Below are 27,191 nucleotides of genomic sequence, written 5' to 3'. Positions count from 1 at the left end.
GTTGGGTTTAACATATATAGGGTGGAGAAGGATAACGGGAATAAGAAAAAAAAACAGGGCCCTAGCCCTAACCTCTCACATCCAGAACTCTAACTTCGCCCCATCCATTCACTGTAAGATCTGCGATTAAATTGTTCTCTTATATTATATGTGGGACCATTACACTATCCCTGTTATTCATGTCTCTAAACTTTCTGGTTTATATTCACTATGCTTATTCCCAGAACACATGTTTGATCAATGCTTTGCGGCATATGAAATATATACGTTACATGAAGGGAAAGCATAGAAACAATGAGTGGATTAGACACATTCAGAGAGTTGAGAGCCAAGAACAAATAAGACATATTGCACCATGAATACTTCATCAGGACATGCCGGGTACAGTTCTGCTTGTCTCATGGCCGGTTGTTTCTCAGCTGCAATGTCTTCTGTGACATCACGGGTTAGCTTCTCTCTGGGGTCTTGCTTGCCTCTTCTTGCTGTCCAGCCAGCTGATGGCGTCTTTCAGGGTGTTAAAGAAGCGACTGGTTTCTCCGTCTACCACCCTCAGTCTGGCTGGGTATGCCATGGAATAGGGTAAGTTCATTTCTCGAAATCTTCGTTTCGCCATAATGAAGGTAGCCCTGCGCTTTTGTAATTCGGCTGAGAAGTCCGGAAAGATCATGACTGTGGTGTTATCATAACGCAGCTCTGGCTTGTTGCGCGCCAATTGTAGCACATGATCCCTGTCGGTAGAATTCAGCAGTCTCACCAGTAGCGGCCTAAGAGGGGCCCCTGGCGGAAGGGGTCTAGCTGGAACACGATGTGCACGTTCAATAATAAAGGCTGATGAGAACGTGGCCTCTGTGAATGTGTTTCTGAGCCGCAACACTATTGTAAGGGGACACAACTACTGTAGGGGAGCACGAAGGGTATATTCAACTGTTGGGGCGCTAGGACTGGGTGGGACTGGGTGTGTATATATGGGCATTGGGCAGAGTTAAAGATGTGGCTTAGTGAAATTCTAATTGCCATGGCGCCCTACGCTGGTGTCCCTCCTTTGTCGGTATGGTATAGCTGTGTGACTGCACCCAGGGGTGAACCTATCCTTTCTGTTGCCTGAGGTGAAAACTGAAACGGTGCCCCCCCCCCCCCATGCCAATTTCTTAAACTAACACCTTCCCTTCAGCCCATGGCCCTTCGGCTGCCCCCTCTCTTGCCCTACCTGGTGGCGATCGCCTCACCTGGCCTGATTGGTGGTGCACCCCAAGGAAAAAATAAAATAAAAAATTATTGCCACTGGCAACCAATCAGATCGCAGCTCACACTTTCTACCCTGTTCTATCAAACTGTCACTTGGAATTTGATTGGTTACTTTGGACAACACTACAATGTGTTGTTTTTTTGTTTTGTTTTTTAAGAGTCCACTCCCAACCCCCCAAAAAAACACAACTCCCTGTAGCAGTCTGACATCCCTTCGCCAGGGTGACGGTCACAACAAGCTCATGTCCTGCTGGTGACTTTTTCCGGTTCGTATTGTTCTCCCCTCAATCCTTCCGTCGTGCAGTTCTGGCAGCACAGTGCGCATGCGCGCTCAGGTCATTCGTCTCCTAGCAACCAGCAGAGCGACTGTAGCAACCGAAACATGGTAAGTACCGGCGGAGCTTTGTTCTCCCGGTAAGGCATCGGTCTGTAACCAGAGCGGTGAGAGCAGATGGCGGCCTGGGGGGTGAGGGCTCGGGCGTTGCCGGGGACAGGGTGCGGGTACACGGGAGCCCTGGAGCCGCATCTGACCATATTAAGCCTTGTTCACATCGCTGCCGTGTGACTCTTATGTGTGTGTGTGTACCGGTTTACAGTGTGGGGATGCTGAGAGTTGTAGTCTGCACTTAATTACGTGTACTATTCTGGCATCATCTGTAGATTACTCTACATTATTTTGCTTCATATTTGCAGTTTTTATGACCTTACAGTAACGCTGCTCCCCTGTAGGACACCATGCGTCTTCTGTGCGGTTCTGTGGTGTTGTGTGGCCCTTAAGGCTAGGGCCACACTGTGCCTTTTTGTAGCGCGACTGATTGATTTTAACTATTGAACCACAGCTGCAGTGCAAACGAATGCACGGAGTTAAGTGCAATCCTGTGGACTGCAGCTGACATTCAATAGTTAAAGGGAACCTGTCACCGGGATTTTGGGTATAGAGCTGGGGACATGGGCTGCTAGATGGCCGCTAGCACATCCGCAATATCCAGTCCCCATAGCTCTGTGTGCTTTTATTTGATACATATGCAAATTAACCTGAGATGAGCCCAGCACCGCCCCGCATCCTCAGGATCCCCTCCTTGCTCCCCAATGTCAGAAAGCCAGAGCGCCGTAATCTCACAATGCGCAGTGTCCTCATAGTGGTCCTTCCCTGTGCTGGCATCAGCCTCAGGAAAGGAACTGCGCATGCGCTAGCTTTCTGACGTCGGGGAGCAAGGAGGAGATTTGGAGGATGCGGGGCGGTGCTGGGCTCATCTCAGGTTAATTTGCATATGTATCAAATAAAAGCACACAGAGCTATGGGGACTGGGTATTGGGGATGTGCTAGCGGCCATCTAGCAACCCATGTCCTCAGCGCTATACCCAAAATCCTGGTGACAGGTAAGGGGTTATCCAAACTATACCACATGCCCACCAATGCCCGGGCCCCTCACACAGATTGTACTTACCTTGCTCTCCGGCACCCGCAGCGTTCCTGATCCCCTCACGGACGCGCTGCATCTCCACGTCGCGCGGATGAAAACATCTGGTGACGGGGAGCAGCCTTGTGATGCTAGGGAGGATCGTCGCCAGATGTTTTGATCCGCGCAGGGATCAGAAGCGCCACGGTGCTGGGGAGCAGGGGTAACTATAATCTATATGGGGGGCATGTTTTATAGTTTGGATAACCCCTTTGAAATCAATCAGTCGCGCTACAAAAAGTCGCAGTGTAGCCTAAACCAGCACATAGGGTTCTGGACTTCACCATTATATGGTGCCCTCAGGAGCTGCAATCACACAGCTGCAGCTGTCTGACATAACTTCTTCCCGATTCTGCCTTTTCAGATGCACTGTGGGGCTCAGGGCAGGAGGGAGGCGACACTGGGGGTGGAGGGGAACCTATCCTGGGTGTCTAGTCTGGGACGAGCAGTCTTGTGATTGTTACATCCAGGATGAAGTCTTCTATGTCGCCCCCATTATTAGTTTGGGGGGGAAGGTGCTTACATAGATTAGCAGAGGACGCAACGAAACGTGCAAACTAATCCCACCCTTGTCCTGGTTTTTCGGTTTCACCCTCCATGTTCTCTTCATGGTCCTTGGGCAAATTCACTACTCTCTTGCTGGCTAACAACACAGGAGGAGATTTACTATAGTGTTTGCTCCTGTTTTTAGGTGTAAAACTGCTGTTTTAGCATTTTTTTTTTGCATTTTCCAGATCGGGCGCTAGTGCACTGCTAAGATGCCGTCTGGCCCCATTCACTATAATGCGGATTGTCGGAGATCCGTATTTGCCGGGTTGTGGCTGGATCTCCACGGCCCCCATTATAGGTAATGGGACCAGACGGAATGGCGGCAACGCACGGCTGCACTCGGCTGGGACGGATCTGTTTACGGCAAATGTGAAACAGGCTTTAGACTGGGCTTTTTTTATTTTTTGTGTCATTTATTACTGAAAATGCACCTCTTTTGTAGGCATTTGCACCTCATTTGCCTATTTTGATTTTTTTTAAACTAATTCAGAAATGTTCTTACTTTTGCTCCTATTTATTTAGGTTCGCCTTATTTTGCTCCTGATTTAGTTGTAAAAACGGTCTAATTTCTACCCCACTCCAGCGCTGACGTACTTTTCTGCGTCTGTTTTGAGTGGTGAGCTGCGCCACATTTTGGCTCAAAAATATGGAGATGTGCGCCTAATTTCAGCTCACATGTGCCACATTTTCATGCGCATACTAATTAGACCAGTCTTAGTTAATATGAACCTGTCATACTGATAAAGAACCACTAGAGGTCAGACTAAGGCCGCCTGCACACAGGTGATTGCACATAAGATCTGCACTAATTTCTGTGCATTTCTGCAGCATCATCTACACCAAAATCAGCAATTTCTAACCAGTTTTGCCACAGATCCATCCATTGTAAAGAGTGAAATCCGCAGCTAAAACCGCAAACATAATTGACATGCTGCATGCTGGTACTGTACTACTCTGCAGTTTTTCTGCACGGAAATCCACACTGAAAAACCGCACATATTCCGCAACGTGTGCAGGTGGCCTTAGGGTACGTCTGCTGTAGGAATGAATGGGGTCGCAGTGCGTCTCGCATGTTTGCTGCAACAGGCGAATCTAACACTGCTCGATTTTTTTTTTTTTTTTTTTACAATTCATGTGTCACGGTTGCAGCATATGTGCAAGTCGCAGTTCGACCCCATTCCGCGGGCTTTTGATCCGTACCTCCGCAAAAGATGGGACATGTCCTATCCTTTGCCATATTTTGCGGGTTGGCGGACCCATTCAAGTCAGTGGGGTTGCAGTCCACAATACGGACACTTTAAAATTACATTTTAAAAAATGGTGGCAAGCACGTGGCCAGGATTTGTGTTTGCAGATTAGCAATTTGTAGACCGCAAAATGGATATAGTTGTGTGCATGAGCCCTAATAAAGAGGAAGTAGCGCTTGCACGGAGTGCCGTCACCTCTTCAAACAGCTGATCGTCGGGGGTGTGGGACCCCCGCTGAGGATAGGTCATCCTATATACTGCCTGCACTACCCCTTTAAAAAAAACAATGGGTATGAGGCCTTAGGAAGCTGCCGAGGGTAGAACAGTTTGTGGACTATAAAGTCGGAGCCTTCCCCAATTGTTGGCTGTATTCCGCGCAGTAGGTTAGTGCCCAGGGGCCCGTTCCATGGAAGAGCCAGTGCGGGGTCTGCAGAAACACTGAAGATGCACACCATAAATGCTTCATGCATTGTGTTATCCCGGCCGAAGTGTGTGACTACCTGCGCCAGACCGCTCCGTCCGCCGCTGCCTGCAGCTGTACTTGTACAGAGGTTCTTTAAATACAACCCCCAGCTGTTCTGAAACTACAACTCCCAGAATGCACCATTCACTTTAAAAACAGCAAAGCAAGTGTTCATGCTGGGAGTTGTAGTTTCTCCACTGTGGGAGTGCTGAAGGTTGCTGACCCCTGATCTACATAGTTGTTTTTTTCACACTTGCAGACCGACACTGCTGGCACCCTGTTTAGACGTTACTGGTTGTAATGGTTTGGATGGCACTGTTAGCGCCGCTAATTGCGCCATGGATGGACACAGGCATCAGAGGGCCCCATGTTCTCTAATGGTTCTTCATCGAATAGCCCTCCATGCCCCTCTAGCTGCCCACCAGTAAGGCCTCATGCACATGACCGTATCTGTTTAGCGGTCCACAAATCTGAAAGATGCGGATACTGTCTGTGTTGCATCCACTCGTTGACTTCAATGGGTCCGTGGTCCCCATTTTGCAGCCAAGAATAGGAAATGTTCTATCCTTTGCGGAACGGACGTACGTGCTTACTGAATCCGTATGTCCGTTTCGCAAAAGATAGAACATGTCCTATTCTTTGCTACAAATGCGGCACATGGACTCATTGAAGTCAACGTGTTGGCAAAAAAATGCAAATGCAACATGGACAGTATCTGAATTTTATGGATCGAAAAACAGATACGGGCAGAAGGCCTAATTTTGAGTCTCTTACATGCAGTGGGTTAGCAGCACAGAAGGTATGTCCGCGGTCCGCCACATGATTGTGCATGGCCAGCGGAGCCCCCACCTGGTGTGAACAGAGCCTTTCTTCTCGTCTTACAGACCCGTGTGTTTTCTTTCATAATTGTACTTGTCTTTTGATTTCAGGCTAAAGCAACAACTATTAAAGATGCGCTATCCAAATGGGTAAGTGTCTGCCCGCTTCTAGAAGTGGTCAAAGCGCCATCACCGATAAAAAGTATGTACTGTATATGTCTCGCCCTGTGGCCCCTGCCTATAGCACAGCTCTGTTCTAGTGGTCGGGGCCGGCTGGAGTCCATGGTCGGGGGCACCGCTGTGCAGAGAAAACTTACACGGGACGCAGCACAGGGTGAGCACTGTGGCCCCTACTCAGGATTGTGGGGGTCCCAAGAAGTCGGACTCCCATCAGTCGTATATCCTAGTGATATGATGAGATGTCCTAACTTTATTAGAAGAGGTTCCCCCTGCCACTGCTCCGTTTCTGGTTGCTTCTGGTCCCTGGAGGCAATCACGGCGGTCACATCGGCGTCAGCGGTATGTCCCTGCTATGACGAATTGTTCAAGCAGATGTGAACAATGAGGTCATGGGACCGACCATCACCCCGACCTCCTCAAACAGCTGATTGGCAGGGTAATGGGTCTTGGATAGTGATGAGCGAACTTCTGTTTTAAGTTCGGCGTCTAAAGTTCGGCTTCCGGTTAGCGGAGAATCCCGATATAGATTCCGACTTCCGTTGTGGTCCGTGGTAGCGGAATCAATAATCGGCCATTATTGATTCCGCTACCACGGACCACAACGGAAGTCGGAATCCATATCGGGAACCATATCGGGATTCTCCGCTAACCGGAAGCCGAACTTTAGACGCCGAACTTAAAACAGAAGTTCGCTCATCACTAGTCTTGGATCCCCACTGATCCTGAGGATAGGTCATCAATCTAAAAATCTCTGGAAAACCCCCTTTAAACCGGTGCATGGGTGGGATGCGCGCTCTTCCGGTATTATGCTGTCTGTTTTATTAATACAAAATAAGATATTATTCAATACAATGACTGTGTGATCAGCCAGTTTTACTGCCCTGGTGATAAATGAGAATATTCAGCTCGGCGGAGGCAGATGGGATGTGGATTTACGTAGGCGTCTTGGTGCCAGGGATAAAATTGGTTTAGTTAGATTTAAAGAGAGCGTGTTAATCCCTATTAATGCTGGTACGTTAGTTACAGAGACATTAACCATTCACCCAGTGACCAGATATGGACCATTGGTCCCTCAGCCGAGTACATACGATTTCTAATATCTTTATAATCATAACTATATATTTTTCTGCGTCCCCTATTTAGGAAGAAAAGACGGGGCAGAAAGCGGCAGAAGCCAAAGAAGTGAAGCTGTATGCACAGGTCCCACCCATTGAGAAGATGGATGCCTCCCTGTCCACACTGGTCAACTGCGAGTAAGTCATTGGTTTCATGATTTATTTCACATGTCACAGTCTGACTAAAGCTACATGCACATGAACGTTGTTTGTTTCGATGTCTGTTCCGTTGTTTTTGCAGATAGGATGCGGACCCATTCATTTCAATGGGTCCGCATCAGTATGTCCGTTCCGTGGCCCCGCAAAAAATAGAAAAAACATGTCCTATTCTTGTCCATTTTAGGCATTGTTACAATGGATCCACAAAAAAAAGGGATTGCATCCGTTTATTAATTTTTTTTGCGGATCCGCAAAACACATACGGTTGTGTGCATGTAGCCTAAAGCTTGACATCCACACCAATGTTGGTACAAGCCGACCATCTCATGTGTTTACGATGTCCGCACTTTCCCCTGAAGGCAGATGTTGGGGAGGAACAAAGGATCGGACTGTTGGATTGCGACATGTCCGATCCTTGTCTGGCAGGGGTTTACTCCCCACCCTTTCCAGGACATCTACATGTCTTTGGGGTACATGTCTTTGGTCCCTTTCACACGAGCGAGTTTTCCGCGCGGGTGCAATGCGTGACGTGAACGCATAGCCCCCGCACTGAATCCTGACCCATTCATTTAAATGGGTCTGTGTACATGAGCGTTGTTTTTCATGCATCAGTTCTGCGTTGCGTGAAAATCGCAGCATGTTCTATATTCTGCGTTTTTCACAAGCAAGTGCGGGTGCGATGCGTTTTTCACTGATGGTTGCTAAGAGATGTTGTTTGTAAACATTCAGTTTTTTATCACGCGCGTGAAAAACGCATCAAAACGCATTGCACCCGCGCGGAAAAAACTGAACAACCGAACGCAATCGCAGACAAAGCTGACTGAACTTGCTTGCAAAATAGTGCGAGTTTCACTGAACGCACCCTGAACGCATCCGGCCCCAATCCGCCACGCCCGTGTGAAACCAGCCTTTGGGGTACATGATTTGCTTAGTAATGATATCATCTTAGATTACTAAGGCCTCTTTCACACGGGCGTCATTTTTTTTGCCCGGATAAGAGCCGGATGCGTTGCGGGAAAATGCGCGATTTTCCCGTGCGAGTGCAAAACATTGTCATGCGTTGCACTCGCGTGAGAAAAATCGCGCATGTTTGGTACCCAAACCCGAACTTCTTCATAGAAGTTCGGGCTTGGGATTGATGTTCTGAAGATTGTATTATTTTCCCTTATAACATGGTTATAAGGGAAAATAATAGCATTCTGAATACAGAATGCATAGTAAACCAGCGCTAGAGGGGTTAAAAAATAAATAAAAAAATTGAACTCACCTTAGTCCACTTGATCGCGAAGCTGAGCGGCTGAACAGGACCTGGGGTGAGCTGCTCCATTAAATACAGGTTAAGGACCTTCGATGACGTCACTCCGGTCATCACATGGTACGTCACATGATCTTTTACCATGGTGATTCACCATGGTAAAAGACCATGTGATGACCGGAGTGACGTCATCGAAGGTCCTTAACCGATATTTAATGGAGCAGCTCATCCCAGGTCCTGTTCAGCCGCTCAGCGCAGAGGAGACACAAGGAGATGCCGGGCTTCGCGATCAAGTGGACTAAGGTGAGTTAAATTTTTTTTAATTTTTTTTAACCCCTCTAGCGCTGGTTTACTATGCATTTTGTATTCAGAATGCTATTATTTTCCCTTATAACCATGTTATAAGGGAAAATAATAATGATCGGGTCTCCATCCCGATCGTCTCCTAGCAACCGTGCGTGCAAATCGCACGGCATCCGTACTTGCTTGCGGATGCCATCCGATTTTCACACACCCCATTCATTTCTATGGGGCCTGCATCACGTCGAAATCGGACAATATAGAGCATGCTGCGATTTCAACTGAACGCACAAGTGATGCGTTAAAAACATCGCTCATGTGCACAGCCCCATAGAAATGAATGGGTCAGGATTTAGTGCGGGTGCCATACGTTCGCCGCACGGATCGCACCCGCACGGAAAACTCGCCCGTGTGAAAGGGGCCTAAGAGCAATACGAATGTGTCGGGGTCTATTCACAAAAAAAAAATAGATTTTTTACGCAAGTTCAATCACTTCCGTCTGCAATTGCTTTCAGTGTTTCATTTATTTTTTCGGTCAGAATTGCATCGGCCTTACATCCGTTTTTCAGAATAAAAACTGAAGGATAACACACAGCATCTCCTAGTAATCAGTAGTGCAAAACGGATGCCATGCGTGTGCTGTCAGTTTTTTTTCACTGACCTATGTGCAGTATTGCAGCCCATCCCTTTGACTCCTGAGCTGCACTACCAAACAAAACATATGGACAGGGGTGGTGCTGTTTTTGGAAGAAAGCAGCCATGTTTTCCTAATCCTGGACAACCCCTTTAATCCCAGGCAGCCTCTTTTAAATTACGTCATGCTGTGTCAGGATATTGATGACTTATCCTCAGGATGTCTGACACCACGGTCACAAGCACAGGGGGCTCCAAGACCCCGGTGTGACTGAAATGGTAATGCTCATGCGTGACCACCGTTCCATTCACTGTCAGTCTCATAGACAGTGAATAAGCGGTGGTCATACATGCACATTATGCATCATTCCATGCACAACAGGTGGCCAGTACATAGCGTCTCAGGGATAATCTGTAATGGAGCAGCAGTGCTTAAAGGGGTGTCCAGGATTTAAAAAATAAAAAATAAATTCAAGGAATGTAGTACAATAAAAAATATACTTTTATGTACCAGATAAATCCCACTTTGTTCAGTACTGCTGCACCTGTCCCTGCAGAGATGACGTACCGTAGGTGCACTGACCACTGCAGCAATAGGAGTTATTTATTTTACTGTAATTCCCAGTTTTAGCGATTATTTATTTATTTTTTTTTTTTTATTTTTTTTTTTTTTAAATCCTGGACAACCCCTTTTAATTAGAGCCTACTTTCTCTAAGGCCTCATGCACACGGCCGTACCCTGTTTTGCATTCTGCAAAACACGGATACAGCCTCGTGTGTTCCGCATTTTGCGGAACAGAAGGTCTGGCCTCCAATATATCAGTCCTATACTTGTCCGTGATACAGAATATCACATGTTCTCTTTTTCTTTTTTCTTTTTTTTGCACGGCCGCGAAACAGCGCACAGGTGCTGTCCGCACCTTTTGCAACCCCATTAAAGTGAATAGGTCCGCATCAGAACCGCAGAAAATGCAGCTTGGATCCGTGTGCATGAGGCCTAAATGTGAGGGTTGTGTGGGTCCTGGCAGACAGGCCGCAACTCCTGAGGAAGTGATGGCCTATCCTGGCTGTATATGCCTTTGCTTCCCTATGGAGGGAGGCCTATGTAATAGCAGCATGTGTCCTTGCACTGCTCTTGATGTGCAGCTCACACCCCTAGTCATGTATCAGCAGCTAATCATTGCTTCTTTCCTCAGGAAATTATCGCTTTCCACCAATTGCATTGAAAAAATTGCCAATCTGAATGGACTGAGTAAGTGCAGTTTTATTCTCTCTCCCAGATGTCTGCAGCCTGTATCATTGCAAGTAACATAGAACTCACTGAATATCTGGTCCATACAAATGCATCATCTACAACAGTATGGATGGTAAAACCTGCCAAAATTAAAATTACATTAAAAAACCTAAAATTATAATTGAAATAATGTTTTAACATTTTAATTTCATCTAGTGTCTGCAAAATGCATGACAAAATTAAAAAAGAAAATTCAATTTCTCCATTTGAATTTTCTTTTCCAACTCCAGCGTGGGTCATAAGTGCCAAAATAAATGTAAAAATAAATAGGCTTTTTCATTTTAAATTTCCACTTTGTCAATTAATTCTCCTCTTCCTATAGAGGTGTTTTGTTTTTGTTTGTTTTTATTTATGTCAAAATCATAAATCAAATGAAAACACCATGTAGAAGTTGAAAATGGTAGACTGAGATTTTAATTTTATCTCTTGTAGGCATTTTCCCTGCCAAAAGTCAAATGAAAAAGAAAGCCCATTTGAATTTTCATCTTAGGGCTCTTTCACACCTGCGTTCTTTTCTTCCGGCATAGAGTTCCGTCGTCGGGGCTCTATGCCGGAAGAATCCTGATCAGGATTATCCTAATGCATTCTGAATGGAGTGAAATCCGTTCAGGATGCATCAGGATGTCTTCAGTTCCGGAACGGAACGTTTTTTGGCCGGAGAAAATACCGCAGCATGCTGCGCTTTTTGCTCCGGCCCAAAATCCTGAAGACTTGCCGCAAGGCCGGATCCGGAATGAATGCCCATTGAAAGGCATTGATCCGGATCCGGCCTTAAGCTAAACGTCGTTTTGGCGCATTGCCGGATACGACGTTTAGCTTTTTTAGAGTGGTTACCATGGCTGCCGGGACGCTAAAGTCCTGGCAGCCATGGTAAAGTGTAGCGGGGAGCGGGGGAGTAGCATACTTACCGTCCGTGCGGCTCCCGGGGCGCTCCAGAGTGACGTCAGGGCGCCTCAGGCGCATTGATGACGTGATCGCATGGCACGTCATCCATGCGCATGGGGCGCTCTGACGTCACTCTGGAGCGCCCCGGGAGCCGCACGGATGGTAAGTATACCGCTCCCCCGCTCCCCGCTCCTACTATGGCAACCAGGACTTTAATAGCGTCCTGGCTGCCATAGTAACACTGAAAGCATTTTGAAGACGGATCAGTCTTCAAATGCTTTCAGTACACTTGCGTTTTTCCGGATCCGGCGTGTAATTCCGGCAAGTGGAGTACACGCCGGATCCGGACAACGCAAGTGTGAAAGAGGCCTTAACGTTGTACTAACATTCAGACTGAACAGACAGTGACTCTCTATGTCCACCAGAGAGCGCTGTGCTTCTCCACATTTCCAACAGCTAACACAGGATCAAGTTTACCATTCCAATAGATGGCGCTGTGACAGTGAAATCTTAGTACTGTGCTGACTGCATAGGATAAGATTGAGTCTAATAGATGATGCCCTCTTTTTGAGGAGTGAATTATACTAGGATTATGATTATATCATCAACTCTGCTGCCCTGTTAACCCCCCTAGATGCCGTGGTGTCTAATCACCTGCAGCATCTATGGGGTTAATCTGCTCTGCCATACTTCAGTGATGACGTGGTGGATGTTGCTCCAGAAAAGTGCCAAGAAGCTTAAAAACTCGCAAATTATGGTACACATGTCATGCGCCATAATTGGTGACTTTTTTTTACATCAGTATAGTGGCATAAGACGATTAGTAAATGTCCTCCATTGTGTCTGTGTGACCAAAAATCAGGGTGCATGAGGCCTCATGCACACGACCGTTGTTTTATTCCGTGTCCGTTGTGCCATTTTCGTGATTTTCTGCGGACCTATTGACTTTCAATGGGTCCGTTGAAAACTCGACTAATGCACCGTTTGCCATCCGCGTCCGTGACCCGTGGTTCCAGTCCATCAAAAAAATATAACCTGTCCTATTATTTTCACGGAAAACGTTTCGCGGACCCATTCAAGTCAATGGGACCGTTAAAAAAATCATCCGCGTCCGTTTGTTTCCTATCATTTGCATGGCAAACCTGTCTTAGACTTTTTTTTACTTTCCTTCATGTCTGGAGATCCTCCAAAAATAAAGGAAGACACACGGAAACAAAAATGGAAACGGATCACGGAACCCCATTTTGCGGAACGGAACATAACAACGGTCGTGTGCATGAGGCCTGACTTGCAGAAACGCGGAGCATCCTTGGCATCACTGTTCTGATTGCTGGGAGAGTTCAGACCCCCATGATCAGTATTGAAGGCCGTATTTTTTGTGGATCCATGTTTTACAGACCATAAAATACATAGATTTGTGTGCATGAGCCCTTAGGGTAAGGGCTCTTGCACATGACTGTATGTATTTTGTGGTCCGCAAAAAATACAGATGACATCCGTGTGCATTCCGTATTTTGCGGAACGGAACAGCTGGCCCCTAATAGAACAGTCCTATCCTTGTCCGTAATACGGATAATAACAGGACATGTTCTATATTTTTTGCAGAATAGACATACAGAAACGGAATGCACACGGAGTAACTTCCGTTTTTTTTGCTGACCCGGCCTGACCTCCCAGCACTGCCGGGGGTCACATAGCATTATATTGATTTATGATGCTATGTAACCCTTACAGTTCTGGAATGTATTGGATAACACTGGCAGCATTATGCCAGTGTTATCCAATACAATCCAGAACTGTAAGGGTTACAGGCTGGGAGCTGCGTTGCGGATTCGCTGTGGGAGGAACGCTCGTCTGCAAGGGGCCTTAGGGTTGGTATTACAGTTAGGAGTTCAGATTAGAATTAGTAATAAGGTTAGGGTCAGTATTATGGTTAGGTTAGGATTACGGTTATTATTACAGTTAGGATCAGTATTAGGGCCAGGGGTCAGTTTTCAACAGAAAAGGGAAGGACGGTCTCAACTAACCTGTCCCAGAAGGGTCCCACTATGATCATGCAGCGATGCAGACAGGCCTCTTCTGGCAGGTCTGCTCTGGTGTAACGTCGCAGGCGGTGCGATGACATCATCTACATCACAGAGAAGCGCCCAGAATGGAGGGACAGGGAACCAATCGTTCCCTTCTTCCGCTGGACGCAGATACAATTGAGTGCCGGAGCTACAGAAACCTGTTGAATTCACCTGGTGCCTGGGGTCATTGGTGGACTGGGGTGCCTAGGGCCCACCAGAAGAACTGATTCTGGGGCCCACCCTATAGCTACATGGAAATATTAGGGTACATCATGTCACACTGGACATAAACGCTGTAGATTTGCTGCACACAAGTATATGGTGGCTCGTCCACAGCGTTTACGTGCCAGCAAAGTGGATATGATTTTAAGGGGTCTCAGCCGCATGTTACAAACAAAATTCACTGCACAAGTTGGACTGCGGTGCAGATTTAGATTCAGTGGCATGATTTGCTGTGGATTTTACTGCTGCAGATTTACAAAATGACGGACCCTCCCCTGTTCTTTTGTCAGGACTTCACACACGTGAAGACTGCACCACACAGAACTGTATTGTGCTCCACCATATATCAATATCGTAGGCTGGGGATCAGCAACCTCCGGAGCTCCAACTGAAACTACAGCTCCCAGAATCCTCCTTTCACATCTATGGGAGTTACAAGAACAGCTGAGTAAATGTGCATGCTGGGAGTTGTAGTTTCACAGCAGCTGGAGTGCCGAAGGCAGTGGCATAGCTAAAGGCTCATGGTCCCTGGTGCAAGAGTTCAGCTTCGGCCCCCTTCCCTCAGTGCTTTGTGGCCAGGGGCAGGGGAGCACATAGCCTTTGCGCTGCCTGAGGCAAAAATGTAAAAAAGCAACACCTACCCCCCATGCCAAATTATTGACCTAACTCCTTCTCTTCAGCCAGAGGAGTGACTTGACCAGCATATACTTTGTATAATATCGGTGTATTCTCAGGCGGCACAGGAGTCTTTGGACTCCCTAAGGCTCCTGGGCCCGGTAGCGACTGCTACCTCTGCACCTCCTATAGCTATGCTCCTGGCCGAAGGTTGCTGAGCGCCATTGTAGGCCATCAATACTAAACATGGGGGTCTGAACTCTCCCAGCAATCAGAACAGTGATGCCAAGGATGCTCCGCGTTTCTGCAAGTCATGCACCCTGATTTCTGGTCACACAGACACAATGGAGGACATTTACTAATCGTTTTATGCCACTATACTGATGTAAAAAAGTCACCAATTATGGCGCATGACATGTGTACCATAATTTGCGACTTGTTAAGCTTCTTGGCACTTTTCTGGAGCAACATCCACCACGTCCTCACTCAATGTGGCGTCACTGTCTGTTCAGTCAGGAATTAAATAACAGCATTTCTCGCTCGTATCATTGGGGGACACAGAAGACATGGGTAGAGCTGCTGCCACTAGGAGGCGACACTAAGCAAAAAAGTGTTATCTCCTCCTCTCAGCTATACCCCTCCTGCAGACACTGAGCTAATCAGTTTTAGCTTAGTGTCCGTAGGAGGCAGACCTCCCTGCTTTGCAGGTCTGCTGATTTTTTTCTCTTTTAATTTTTCTCTCTTTCTTTCCTTTTAGCTGGGCTGATGGCAGTCTCCAAGCTGCCTGCGTTCCCACCCAAGAGACGGGAGTCCAGGGGGTCCCCAAGCCCGTTGATCATTTCTGATCTCCAGAAGGCAAGGAGGACCAGAGGTTCCTAAAGCCTCCTGTATCCCGCCAGCTTTCGGATCACCAGTTTCGGCCTCCACTAAGTCCCCTCTGTTACCGGTGTAGCTACCCTCACCAAGGGGTAACACACCAAGGCTGGTGACCCGGCTGGAGCCAGGGGGGAAGAAAACGCCAGACAGCTCTGCGTATTCAGCCACCTTCTGGCTGGCCTTCCGGGGAATGGGTCTTCCTGTCCCTTTTCCAGGGTTCCTGGTGTGTCTTTCTCCCGCATTTCTGTGCGGGGCCTTATGACCGGCCTTGGATTCGTTCTGGTCTTGTTCCCTCCCCATTGAACTGCTGTTTAACGTCCCATGGTCTTCTGTGTCCCCCAGTGATACGAGCGAGAAAATACGATTTTTTGTGCTTACCTGTAAAATCCTTTTCTCGCTGAGTTCATTGGGGGACACAGCTCCCACCCTGTATGTACATTGCTGGCTCTCCTAGATGGGTCCTTCTGGTTCTTGATGATGACCCATCTCCAGGTTTCTTCCTTTTTATTGTGTTCTGTGGGCTTCTCCTGGCTGCTCCTACGGCTTTCGTACAAACTGATTAGCTCAGTGTCTGCAGGAGGGGTATAGCTGGAGGAGGAGATAACACTTTTTTTTGCTTAGTGTCGCCTCCTAGTGGCAGCAGCTATACTCATGGTCTTCTGTGTCCCCCAAGGAACTCAGCGAGAAAAGGATTTTACAGGTAAGCACAAAAAATCCTATTTTTGCATGCTGCACCACGCCCATTGCTGTTCATTTAAATGAATCTGAATGTTAGTACAACGTTAAAATGAAAATTCAAATGGGCTTTCTTTTTTATTTGACTTTTGGCAGGGAAAATGTCTACCATTTTCAACTTCTACATGGTGTTTTCATTTGATTTATGATTTTGGCATGAAAAACCCACTATAGGAAGAGGAGAATTAATTGACAAAGTGGAAATTTAAAATGAAAAAGCCTATTTATTTTTACACTTATGACCCACGCTGGAGTTGGAAAAGAAAATTCAAATGGAGAAATTGAATTTTCTTTTTAATTTTGGCATGCATTTTGCAGACACTAGATGAAATTAAAATGTTAAAACGTTATTTAAATTATAATTTTAGGTTTTTCAATTTAATTTTAATTTTGGCAGGTTTTACCTCCCATACAACAGGAAGGTATTCTTCGGAATTACCGTAAATAATACATGATAAGTGCCGAGGAGAGAAACGGCGCTTATAGAGGAATGTGTGATTGTGCTCTGCAAGCAATGTGACCAGGGATTTCTGAATCCATCTATATTATATAGAGCCAAATCAGCCTAAGGGGATAGGCACACAGTGAATATTACACTCTGATTTTCATGTGGAAAATCCACAGTATAATACGACCAGCATAAGATGTGGATTTTGTTGTAGATTTGCCACACAAGTAGCACGTGGATTTTGGTGCAGATTTAGTGCAGAAACGCATCAGCAACCTGCCGAAAATCCATGCAGGAAAGCCACATGAACTACACCGCCACGTGCATTTACCTTTATGTGGAGTTTCTTCTACCTCTTCAGACCTGTGGTCTGTATAGTATGACAGTCGTTTCACACCATGATGAGCTTAGTGGGTTTTCAAAAGGAAAGCCACTTCCGATGCCCAATGCAGGTATCCTTTCCCTTCCCTCAGTTCCTTGCAAATTTAATACAAGATGCATCTCATAGTGGCGGAACAATTTGCGACAGCATCACTAATTTATAAGTGGGCTCCCAGCTACACTGTACTTGGCTATCTTTGGCAGTCCCATAGACTTCGGTTGTAGTGGCAGTTCGCATGCCCGTTTTTGTAATCAGTGGAGCTACCAATGGTCAGACCCCCACCAATCAGACTTTCATCACGTATCCTGTAGACAAATCCTTTAAAGGTGTGTTCAAAAGTCAGGGTCTGCCGCAAAAACGGTGGCGGTTTCTGCCTTGGTTGTTCACTTTGGAAGCCGCTCACAGCTTAGTTCTATTGAATGTGGCTAAACTTGGAGCCAACACCCTCTGTGGCTTCAAGCTGTGTCTGTCTGGACAGCATGCTAAGAAAGGACATGTTGCTTCTGAACTCTATACTGTATATCTGTTCTGTATATCTCAATTTTTTCTGAACTTCAGAATATGGCCCCTGTGTTCAACTATCAGTGACTGATAGCTATCTGCATACACACTTACACACGGAATACTACCAATAATTAACACATCCCCATGTACAGCGATCAGTGACTGTCCGCTGTCTCCGTATACACACTTATGCCTCATTCACACAGTCATTGTTCAGTCAGTGATTTCCATCAGTGATTTTGAGCCAAAACCAGGTGCGGCTCTAAGCACAGCACAGGAGCAGATCTTTCCCTTATACCAGGCATGTCCAAAGTGCGGCCCTCCAGCTGTTGCAAAACTACAACTCCCAGCATGCCCTAATAGCTGTAAACTATCCAGGCATTCTGGGAGTTGTAGTTTTGCAACAGCTGGAGGGCCGCACTTTGGACATGCCTGCCTTATACCTTATGTCTGTAGAGGCTCCAATCCTGGTTTTGGCTCATAATTGCTGATGGCAATCACTGACTAAACACTGACGTGTGAATGAGGCTTTACACAGAGAATGCTATCAATCACTGATAACACCTCTGTATCAGTGACTGACAGCTATCTCTGTATACACATTTAGGCCTCATGCACACGGCCGTATGTATTTTGTAGTTCGCAAAAAATACAGATGATATCCGTGTGGAACGGAACAGCTGGCCCCTAATAGAACAGTACTATCCTTGTCCGTAATACAGACAATAATAGGACATGTTCTATTTTCTTGCAGAACGGAAATACAGAAATGGAATGGACACGGAGTAACTTCCGTTTTTTTGCGGACCCTTTGAAATGAATGGTTCTGCATACGGTCTGCCAAAAAAACGGAACAGACACAGAAAGAAAAAAAGTTTGTGTGCATGAGGCCTTACAGATCTCTGATAACATCTCTGTATCAGTGACTGACGGGTATCTCTGTATACACATTTACACAGAGAATGCTATCAATCACTGATAACACCTCCCCTGTGTACAGCTATCAGTGACTGACAGCTACCTCTGTATACACACTTACACAGAGAATTCTATCAATTACTGATAACACCTCCCTGTGTACAGCTATCAGTGACTGACAGCTACCTCCGTATACACACTCACACAGAGAAGGCTATCAATCGCTGATAACACCTCCCTGTGTACAGCTATCAGTGACTGGCAGCTATCTCTGTATACACACTTACACAAAGAATGCTATCAATCACTGATAACACCTCCTCGTGTACAGTTATCAGTGACTGACAGCTACCTCTGTATACACACTTACACAGAGAAGGCTATCAATCACTGATAACACCTCCCTGTGTACAGCTATCAGTGACTGACAGCTACCTCTGTATACACACTTACACAGAGAAGGCTATCAATCACTGATAACACCTCCCTGTGTACAGCTATCAGTGACTGACAGCTATCTCTGTATACACACTTACACAGAGAAGGCTATCAATTACTGATAACACCTCCCTGTGTACAGCTATCAGTGACTGACAGCTACCTCTGTATACACACTTACACAGAGAATATAAATCACTGATAACACCTCCCCTGTGTACAGCTATCAGTGACTGACAGCTATCTCTGTATACACACTTACACAGAGAATGCTATCAATCACTAGTAACATATCCCCATGTGCAGCTATCAGTGACTGACAGCTATCTCTGTATACACACTTACACAGAGAATATTAATTACGGATAACACATCCCCATGTACAGCTATCAGTGACTGACAGCTATCTCTGTCTCTGTCTCTGTGATGCATAAATGTCTACAAGTAGTTGACCAAGAAAAAGGACAGACATAAATTTAATTTCTGTGTCACTCTTTATCTTTCAGAAAACCTCAGAATATTGTCTCTAGGAAGGAATAATATAAAGAATTTAAATGGATTGGTAAGTTATCAGATCTGTTGCCTGGTGTCTGACCGTTGGAGGTAACAATGCCGTTTCCCCGGGTTTTATCCTTGGATAGATTATCATGGCTAAAAGGTTTTTTCAGGGTTCAGAATACTGATGGCTTCCCCAGTGATCAGCTGTTACGGGCCGCCATGGTGCCATAAACTATAGGGTGTATAAAGCCGGAGGCAGACCGCTCCATACCCTGTGTAGTGGCTGTGCCAGGATACAGCAGCTCAGCTCCCATTCAGATCTTCCTAGCCTTAGCTGGTGACCTCTTAATCGCTAAGAATCTGTCGTGAGTCTTCCCAGGTCTCATTTTAAATATAGAAACTCCAGACGCATGTCTTAGGTTTTATGTGTATGTTGTACAGCACCTCTGTATCCGTAGACTGATGCGTTTTATTCCTATTTCATGATGCAGGGTTATGAAGAATTTTCAGCTAAAATTGTAGTCAGTCATTTTAACTTATGTTTTTTGGAAAAGCTGGCCTCCATATATTCACACTTAGCAGATATCATTCCATATAGGGCTTGCAGATACTATGCACATGCTGCAGAAAACCCCAATCAGAAGCATGGAAGCTCCCCCAGGGCTGGTCACCTAAATAGATCTGGAGATTCCCCCCATTATACAGTAACATATTTCTTTTTTATTTCTTATTTTTTTAGGAAGCTGTTGGAGAAACTCTAGAAGAGCTGTGGATCTCCTACAATTTAATTGAGAAGTTGAGAGGGATTCATGTCATGAGGAAGTTAAAAGTTCTCTACATGTCTAACAATGTTGTGAAAGACTGGGGTGCGTGCATTTCCATTTCATTCTGTTAGCCTGTGTGACTCCGAGTCTTAGGCCTCATGCACACGACTGTTCAGTTTTTTGCGGAAGCCGTCCGTGTGCCTTCCGCAATTTGCGGAACAGGCGGCCCATTGTAGACATGCCTTTTCTTGTCTGCAAAACGGACAAGAATAGGACATGTTATATTTTTTTTGCGGGGGCCACGGAACAAAGCGACGGATGCGGACAGCACAAAGAGTGCTGTCCGCATCTTTTGCGCCCCCGTTGAAGTGAATGGGTCCGCACCCGAGCCGCAAAAACTGCAGCGGATGCGGACCCGAACCACGGACGTGTGCATGAGGCCTTACTCTGGTCCTCATCACTGACTTCCACAGACTTTGTTCTCATAGGAAGGAGTTTAGTAAGACTTCATAGTCTAAAACTGAAGTTCATTGGAGTAAAATGCACCAAATTTATTAAAAGGAGTGCTGCAACTGTAAATAAATGTTGCGCATTTTGGTCTGTCTTAAAGTGAGTTATCCAAACCTGAAAAAGGCAGCCACAATGCCAGGGCCCCTCTGGTCCCCGACGCCTGTGTCCTTCCAGATCACTCCACGGCCGGGGGAAGGTGGTTGGTTTAGGCAATAGCAGGCCGTAGTCGGGGACCAGGTAAGTATTGAGGGGCCTGGGCATTGTGGGTGGGTTTTTAAGGTTTGGATAACCCCTTGAAACGTGCTTTCCTATAAACATATTGCATTAGGCATACGCTGTAGCAGTGTCCCGTCTCCCCATCCATTATGTGTCAAGGGCCGTATATCTGCGCATGCATAGTATTAAATTTGTTCTATGTAGCCTTCTGCGCATTTACTGATATATTGTCATGGGTGGGGGGAAACAGTGGACTTGGAAAATTTCTATACTGTGCATGCCCCAGTCCTTGGGTTTGGAGCGGGAACGCGCATACAGTCATGGATAGGTTGGTTCCCCCCCCCCCCATGTCTTCTGTAGAAATCATTGCTCTTTGCAGTCAGTCACTGTGTAAAGGCAATTTTACTAAAGAAAGTTCTCATGTATCGCCGAGGGAGCACATTATATAACTCTATTTCCTCACATTTATTCTGATCCTTTTAGCGGAGTTTGGGAAGCTGGCTGATCTGCCGTGTTTGGAGGACCTAGTGTTTGTTGGGAATCCTCTGGAGGAAAAGCACATGCTAGAGGGTAACTGGATAGAAGAGGCGACAAAACGTCTTCCCAAGCTAAAGAAACTGGATGGTGAGTGTTATCCGACACAATTTCATGCTACCATAGGTAACACTAGTGGAAGAAACATAACGTTATCCCCTAGTTAAGTTAAGAAACGTAGAATTTGAGCTTTTGCTGTGTGCATGTAACCCACATGGCAGCACATAGAGGCTGTACAGTAAAATATTAGAGTCATGGACAACGTATGTGTGGAAGCATGATGCCTCCTCGAGAAGCACTGCTTTTAGGGAAGAATAACTCTGTAATATGACATTCAATGGAACATGACACCGTTTGTTTGTTTGTGTGAATCTGTGAGCAAAAAAAAAAAGTTCTAAAAAATTGAAGGCAAATAGAAATATAGGGGCTCATTTACTAATACGTCTATATTTGGCATATTTTTGGCACAGATTGTAGCATAAAGTTTATTTGTGCCACAATCTGTGACTTTTCCCCGCTTGCGCCAGGTCTAAAAAAAAAAGAAAAAGAAAAAGGACGCGTGGCGGGGAAAAGGACGAGCCGGCAGGCCCATCTCATTCATCATTTTCTACACCTGTTTTACACGTTGAAATTGGTCTAAATCTAAGCCAGCAAAGGAGCTGGCTTAGATTTTGAAGCAGTGGATCCACCGAAGTTATGTAGAGGCCGGCAACTCTACATAACTTCGGCGGACTCCTACCTTATCTTAATAAATGACCCCCGTAGTGTAGACCCATGAATTTCTACAGATGCCATATTACAGATGTAAACAACATGGATCTGTAATGCAGTTGCATCCATGTAGCTTTAAAGGGGGTGTCCACTCCACGCCCCCGTTGCCGTTCCATCGCTGGGTTCAGGCTTCTTCAGTCCATTCCTGGTCAACTGCACCCTGACCCCTGCTTGTCTACTTCCAGGGGTTGCGGAGAAACGGCCAGATCCCATTATAGTTAATCTGGATCCGGTGAATTCCTCCAGGCTGCCGAAACAGCATGCCAGAAACATTCACCGGAGATGTGAATGTGGCCTAATAATGAGGGGTAGAGGAAACTCTAGGGGGCCACAGGTGATGGGATGTCATGGAAGGTGCATAAGGTCATTTTGCAAAAGTCCAATAAACATGGTGGACAATCCAGTTTTCTGATTTGATAAACATGGCAGTCTGAAACAGCCCTTAGGCCTTGTTCACATTTCCGTCTTTCACAGATATGTGCTGTCCGCATTTTCCACAGACAGCACACATAACAATGTATTTCAGTGTCTCTGTCAGACATCAGTATTTTATTTATTTTTTTACTGATCATGGCTCAGTGAAAAAATCACGGAGACGTGCACTACTTTGGTCCGTGATGTGGATCAAACACACCCATTGAAGCCTATGGCTCTGTGAAAATCACCGACAGGAGATGCTGATCAGCTGAAAATTAATTTCCACAGCATCTGTGAAATACGGATGACACACAGAAGCTAAATAACGGACACACACATGTAATACAGACATATATATATTTTTTTTAACGGATGTGAAACAGACACGGAAATGTAAGTGAGACCTAGAGGTTCACATACTTTTGCCACTCACAGACGTGATATTGGATCATTTTACTCAATAACCAAGTCTAATATTTTTACTCATTTGTTTTAATTAGCTTTACCTACTTTTAGGATTTGTGTGAAAATCTGGTGTCTCTTTAGGTCAAATTTATGTAGAAATAAAAATTAAAATAAATGTGACAGGTTCGCAAACGTTGAAGTATCACTGTATGTCAGCTTCTGTTACTTTTGCACTGCATTTTGGGAGGGTTTGCTAAAGTATACCTCTGACAGATACCAAGTTGTTACAAAAAAAAAAAACATACTTATTTTTTCCACTTGCTTCCTCTGTGTGGAATAACAGTCTGCTACTGTATTAAAAAAATATATGGTATACATCAGGTGACTAGGGGCCTATGGATACATCTGACGTATGCTTCTGGTGCAAACGGCGTAAAAGTCGCTTTATAGAGGAGTTACTTAGATTGTGAAGTCTTTATATTTACCACTAGGGGGCAGGACAGTGCTATTGCCATTACAATCTAACCCCATACCCGTTCTTGCATTTCAGGAAATCCAGTCATAAAGCAAGACGAAGAGGACGGGGATGAGGCCTCCTAATCTATTTTTGGTATCCTATTAAATTATTTGAATATATCGATCAAAAAATATAATTTTTTTTTTTTTTTATAAATGTTATTTGTATATAAGAAATATGTTTTGGAATGGTTTCATTTTTTTACTTACATCCTTGTGTATGAAAGCATTATCTTAACCATTCAAACAGTATCAGGGTGAAGAAAACGCTCCAAAAATATATATATCTACGGTATTTTATTTGCACAAAATGGAGGATGAATATAGAATTTTTCCTCCCATCTGAAATGAAGCACACAGAAAATATGTTAGCAATACAGGCTGTTATGTTACAGTGATAGGTTATTGGTCTCATCCATTAAAGGGGTTTTGTCGACCAGCAACACAGGATAGGGTAAAAGTGTCTGATGGGTGAGGGTCCAACTGCTGGGACCCCTGCCGATAACGAGACCAACGGTCCTGTGGACTCTGCAATCTGTGGAAGCCCCATATGGTTGAGTTGTGCAGCAGCAGACATGCACGACTGCCACTCAGTTCAAACAGGGGACAACAGCCACCCCCCTACTTATGATGGAGGGCTTCCCCAGCAGTTGAATCTCATACCATCAGACACTTAACCCCTATCCTGGTGTCAGTTTTGCTCTCCTGCATTGGTGAGACTACATGTTAAGGGGGTTGTGTCATCTCAAGCATTGGTGGCACCTCAGGGACCCGCACCGATCTCTAGAACGGAGCCCGCAAAGTGAAGGAGAGCAGACCCCACACGGGCGGCCTCCCTCCATTCATTTCTATGGGAGTGTTGAAAATAGCCGAGCGGCGCACTTTCATTTTTAGAGGTCCTTTAGCAATGAATAGCGCAAGTTGTGGCAAACACAAAAGGGTAGCGGTGCTCATGGGGTAGTAGGTCTAATGCAGGCATCCTCAAACTACAACTCCCACAATGCCCTGCTGTAGGCTGATACCTGTAGGCTGTTCGGGCATGCTGGGAGTTGTAGTTTTGCAACAGCTGGAGGGCCGCAGGTTGAGCATGCCTGGTCTAATGGTTATAGAGCGGTATTAGATAATTGTGCTCACCTTTATGTGTTGTGCAGGCAGAATGCATGTAGACACAGTGGGTCAGCGCTGCCGTGTCTTCAGATCCTCAGACCATTGGGTAGCCAACCCTCCGGTAAGAGTAAACAGAACAGATAAAAGGATGCAGACAATAGGGAGGGCCTGCACAACTTGGACACCTCCTGGCGCAAACAAGACCAGAATGATTGAAAGAAATTGCATTGCGGATGTGTGACCCAATTCACTGATCCATTCGCATGATCAGTGGACTCCTCAGATCCTGTGGATAGGTGATACGTTTTTATGGTAGGACAACCAGTTTCAGTCAGAAAACCATGAAGTATTGGCCATAATCCTGTTCTATAAGAAGTAGTGTCTAGCCTCTGCCACCTATAAGCTGTATGTGGGGGACATACCTTTTATAGACCATGTACATACCGTGTTTGCCAAGATCTGCTCTGTATTAAAAATCGATACTTTTTGAGCTGGTATTTTTGTGGTATTACTAAAAGGCTGTCTCAAGACATTGCTGACAATTTAATGCATCCCTTTCCAAATTCTTAGTCTGTTTTTTTAACTCTTGTACCTTCTCTTTTTTTTATACTGTTGTATGATGTTCATGCATAACGTTATTGTACAACAATCAAAATTGACTGTGTGAAATAATAAAGAGTTAAATAGTTCTCAAGTTTCCATTGATGGCTCTAAGACGTTACTGCTTAGGCAGTGACTTAGAATCAGGCACCAGTGGCATATAGCAAAATGTGCCGCCTCCACCACAAGGGACTTCAATGTGAGAAACTCGCAGCGGGCGTCAGTGAGAGTTCTCATTCGGACCTCTGCCACGATGGCACAGCATTATAATGATTTATAAGGCTGGGTGACCCTGAGAGTCCTGGAATTGACTGAATTACACTGACATAATGCGGTCATTGTAATTCAGTAGATAAAGTTGTCACCGTGATTAGAGAGGCATGGAGCATTATCAATCATGTTAATGCTTTGTGTCTTTGCTGTCCGGGACGGGGCTTGGCACTCTTTATCGCAGCGGATTACCCGCACGGCATGCGTTCATGTGAAAGAGCCCTTAGGCTGAACGCATTGCACCCGCTCTGAATCAGGACACATTCATTTCTATGGGACTGTTCACATGAGCGGTGATTTTCACGCATCACTTGTGCGTTGCGTGAAAATCACAGCAAGCTCTATTTTGTGCGTTTTTCACGCAACGCAGGCCCCATAGAAGTGAATAGGGCTGTGTGAAAATCGCACGCATCCGCAAGCAAGTGCGGATGTGGTGCGATTTTCACGCACGGTTGCTAGGTGACGATCGGGATGCGGACCCGATCATTATTATTTTCCCTTATAACATGGTTATAAGGTAGAATAATAGCATTCTTAATACAGAAGTAAATTGGGGATGGAGGGGTTACATTTTTTTTTATATTAAACTCTCCTCATCCACTTGTTCGCGCAGCCGGCTTGTCTTCTTTCTTCTTCTTTGATGACTTGGGGGGGAAAAAGACCTGTGGTGACGTCACTGCGCATTGTGCATTTTCTCGCACAACGCCCGGGTGCTTCTGCTGTCCGCATCGGGTCTTGGCTGTCATTCACGGAGCGGATGTCATGCACGGCATCCGCTCGTGTGAAACAGCCCTTAGAGGTATTCATTCTATAGGATATTCTGAAATCATGACCTGCAGTTGGGCCCCGAGGACTGGAGTTGATGAAGAACACTGCTCTATAGGACTGCTCTACCAAAACAGCAAAAAGTTATCACCTGGCTCTTTCTGTAACCAGAGCTTGTATTGAACACCACATTCATACTAGTGAGGAAGAATGTGGGGCCTGTGACCCACCTCGTATCAGTGGAGCCTCCAGTGATCAAACATTTCATCACCCATACTGCAGGTAGGTGCTAAATGTTCATTGTGGAAAAAAGCCATACGTTAAAGGGCTTGTGCAATAATGTAATATTGATGACCTATCCTCTGGAAAGGTTATTAATATCAGAATGGCGGGGGTCCCACTCCCGCCACCCCTGCTGATCATCTGTTTGAAGGGGTCGGTGCACTGCTTCCTCTTAGCTGCATGCCACATCCAAGCAATTATAATTACACTGCGCAGTGCTCAACTGAGTGCCGCAACCCCTTCAAACAGCTGATCGGCAGGGGTGCCGGGAGTCGGACCCCCAACCATTCTAGTATTGATGACCTATCCTGTAAATAGGTCATGAATATTAGGCCACTGCACAACCCCTTTAATATCGAAGGGGGTCATCCGCAGTGGCCATACAATGACGTCCCTTATTGTACAATAAACATGAGTTTATCTATGAGGAACACAGTGTCCATAGAGAGAGGGTTGGCAGCTATGAAAAGATTTTTAATTATAAGAATTCTGTACAGAATATGTAACCATAGTTACGGCAGAACACATCTGATTTGGTTAGTCTACAAAAGACAAAAAGCTCAATTAGAGGTGATAATTAACAGATTTTTTTTATATTGTAGCCATAAAAAAAATTATTCTAACAAATATATTGTATTCAAGTAGCACACCGTATACAGGGTTGTAACCTCCAACACACACAATACAGATCACAGCGTGTTACTGGGGACATATCCGATTTCCACG

At 45.6% G+C, this 27,191-nt stretch overlaps 1 protein-coding gene across 2 annotated transcripts; it reads left to right on the top strand.

The window, feature by feature from the left end:
- The first annotated feature begins 404 nt into the window (after positions 1 to 404).
- On the top strand, positions 405 to 25,198 carry LOC122921830 (dynein axonemal light chain 1). 2 transcript variants are annotated; one of them, XM_044272088.1, is made up of 8 exons: positions 405 to 579; positions 5,894 to 5,932; positions 7,106 to 7,215; positions 10,621 to 10,676; positions 19,317 to 19,372; positions 20,048 to 20,174; positions 21,282 to 21,422; positions 23,476 to 25,198. In XM_044272088.1, exons 1-8 carry the CDS (start codon positions 565 to 567, stop codon positions 23,523 to 23,525), a joined length of 594 nt encoding a protein of 197 aa, XP_044128023.1. In that variant the 5' UTR covers positions 405 to 564; the 3' UTR covers positions 23,526 to 25,198. The 2 variants fall into 2 exon arrangements, with proteins under 2 accessions (XP_044128023.1, XP_044128024.1); XM_044272089.1 differs by lacking the exon at positions 405 to 579 and adding an exon at positions 1,219 to 1,630.
- Positions 25,199 to 27,191: the final 1,993 nt, after the last annotated feature.

The sequence above is a fragment of the Bufo gargarizans genome, chromosome 11 (assembly GCF_014858855.1).
Source record: "Bufo gargarizans isolate SCDJY-AF-19 chromosome 11, ASM1485885v1, whole genome shotgun sequence".
NCBI lineage: Eukaryota > Metazoa > Chordata > Amphibia > Anura > Bufonidae > Bufo > Bufo gargarizans.
This window is presented reverse-complemented; position numbering and strand designations above follow the sequence as displayed.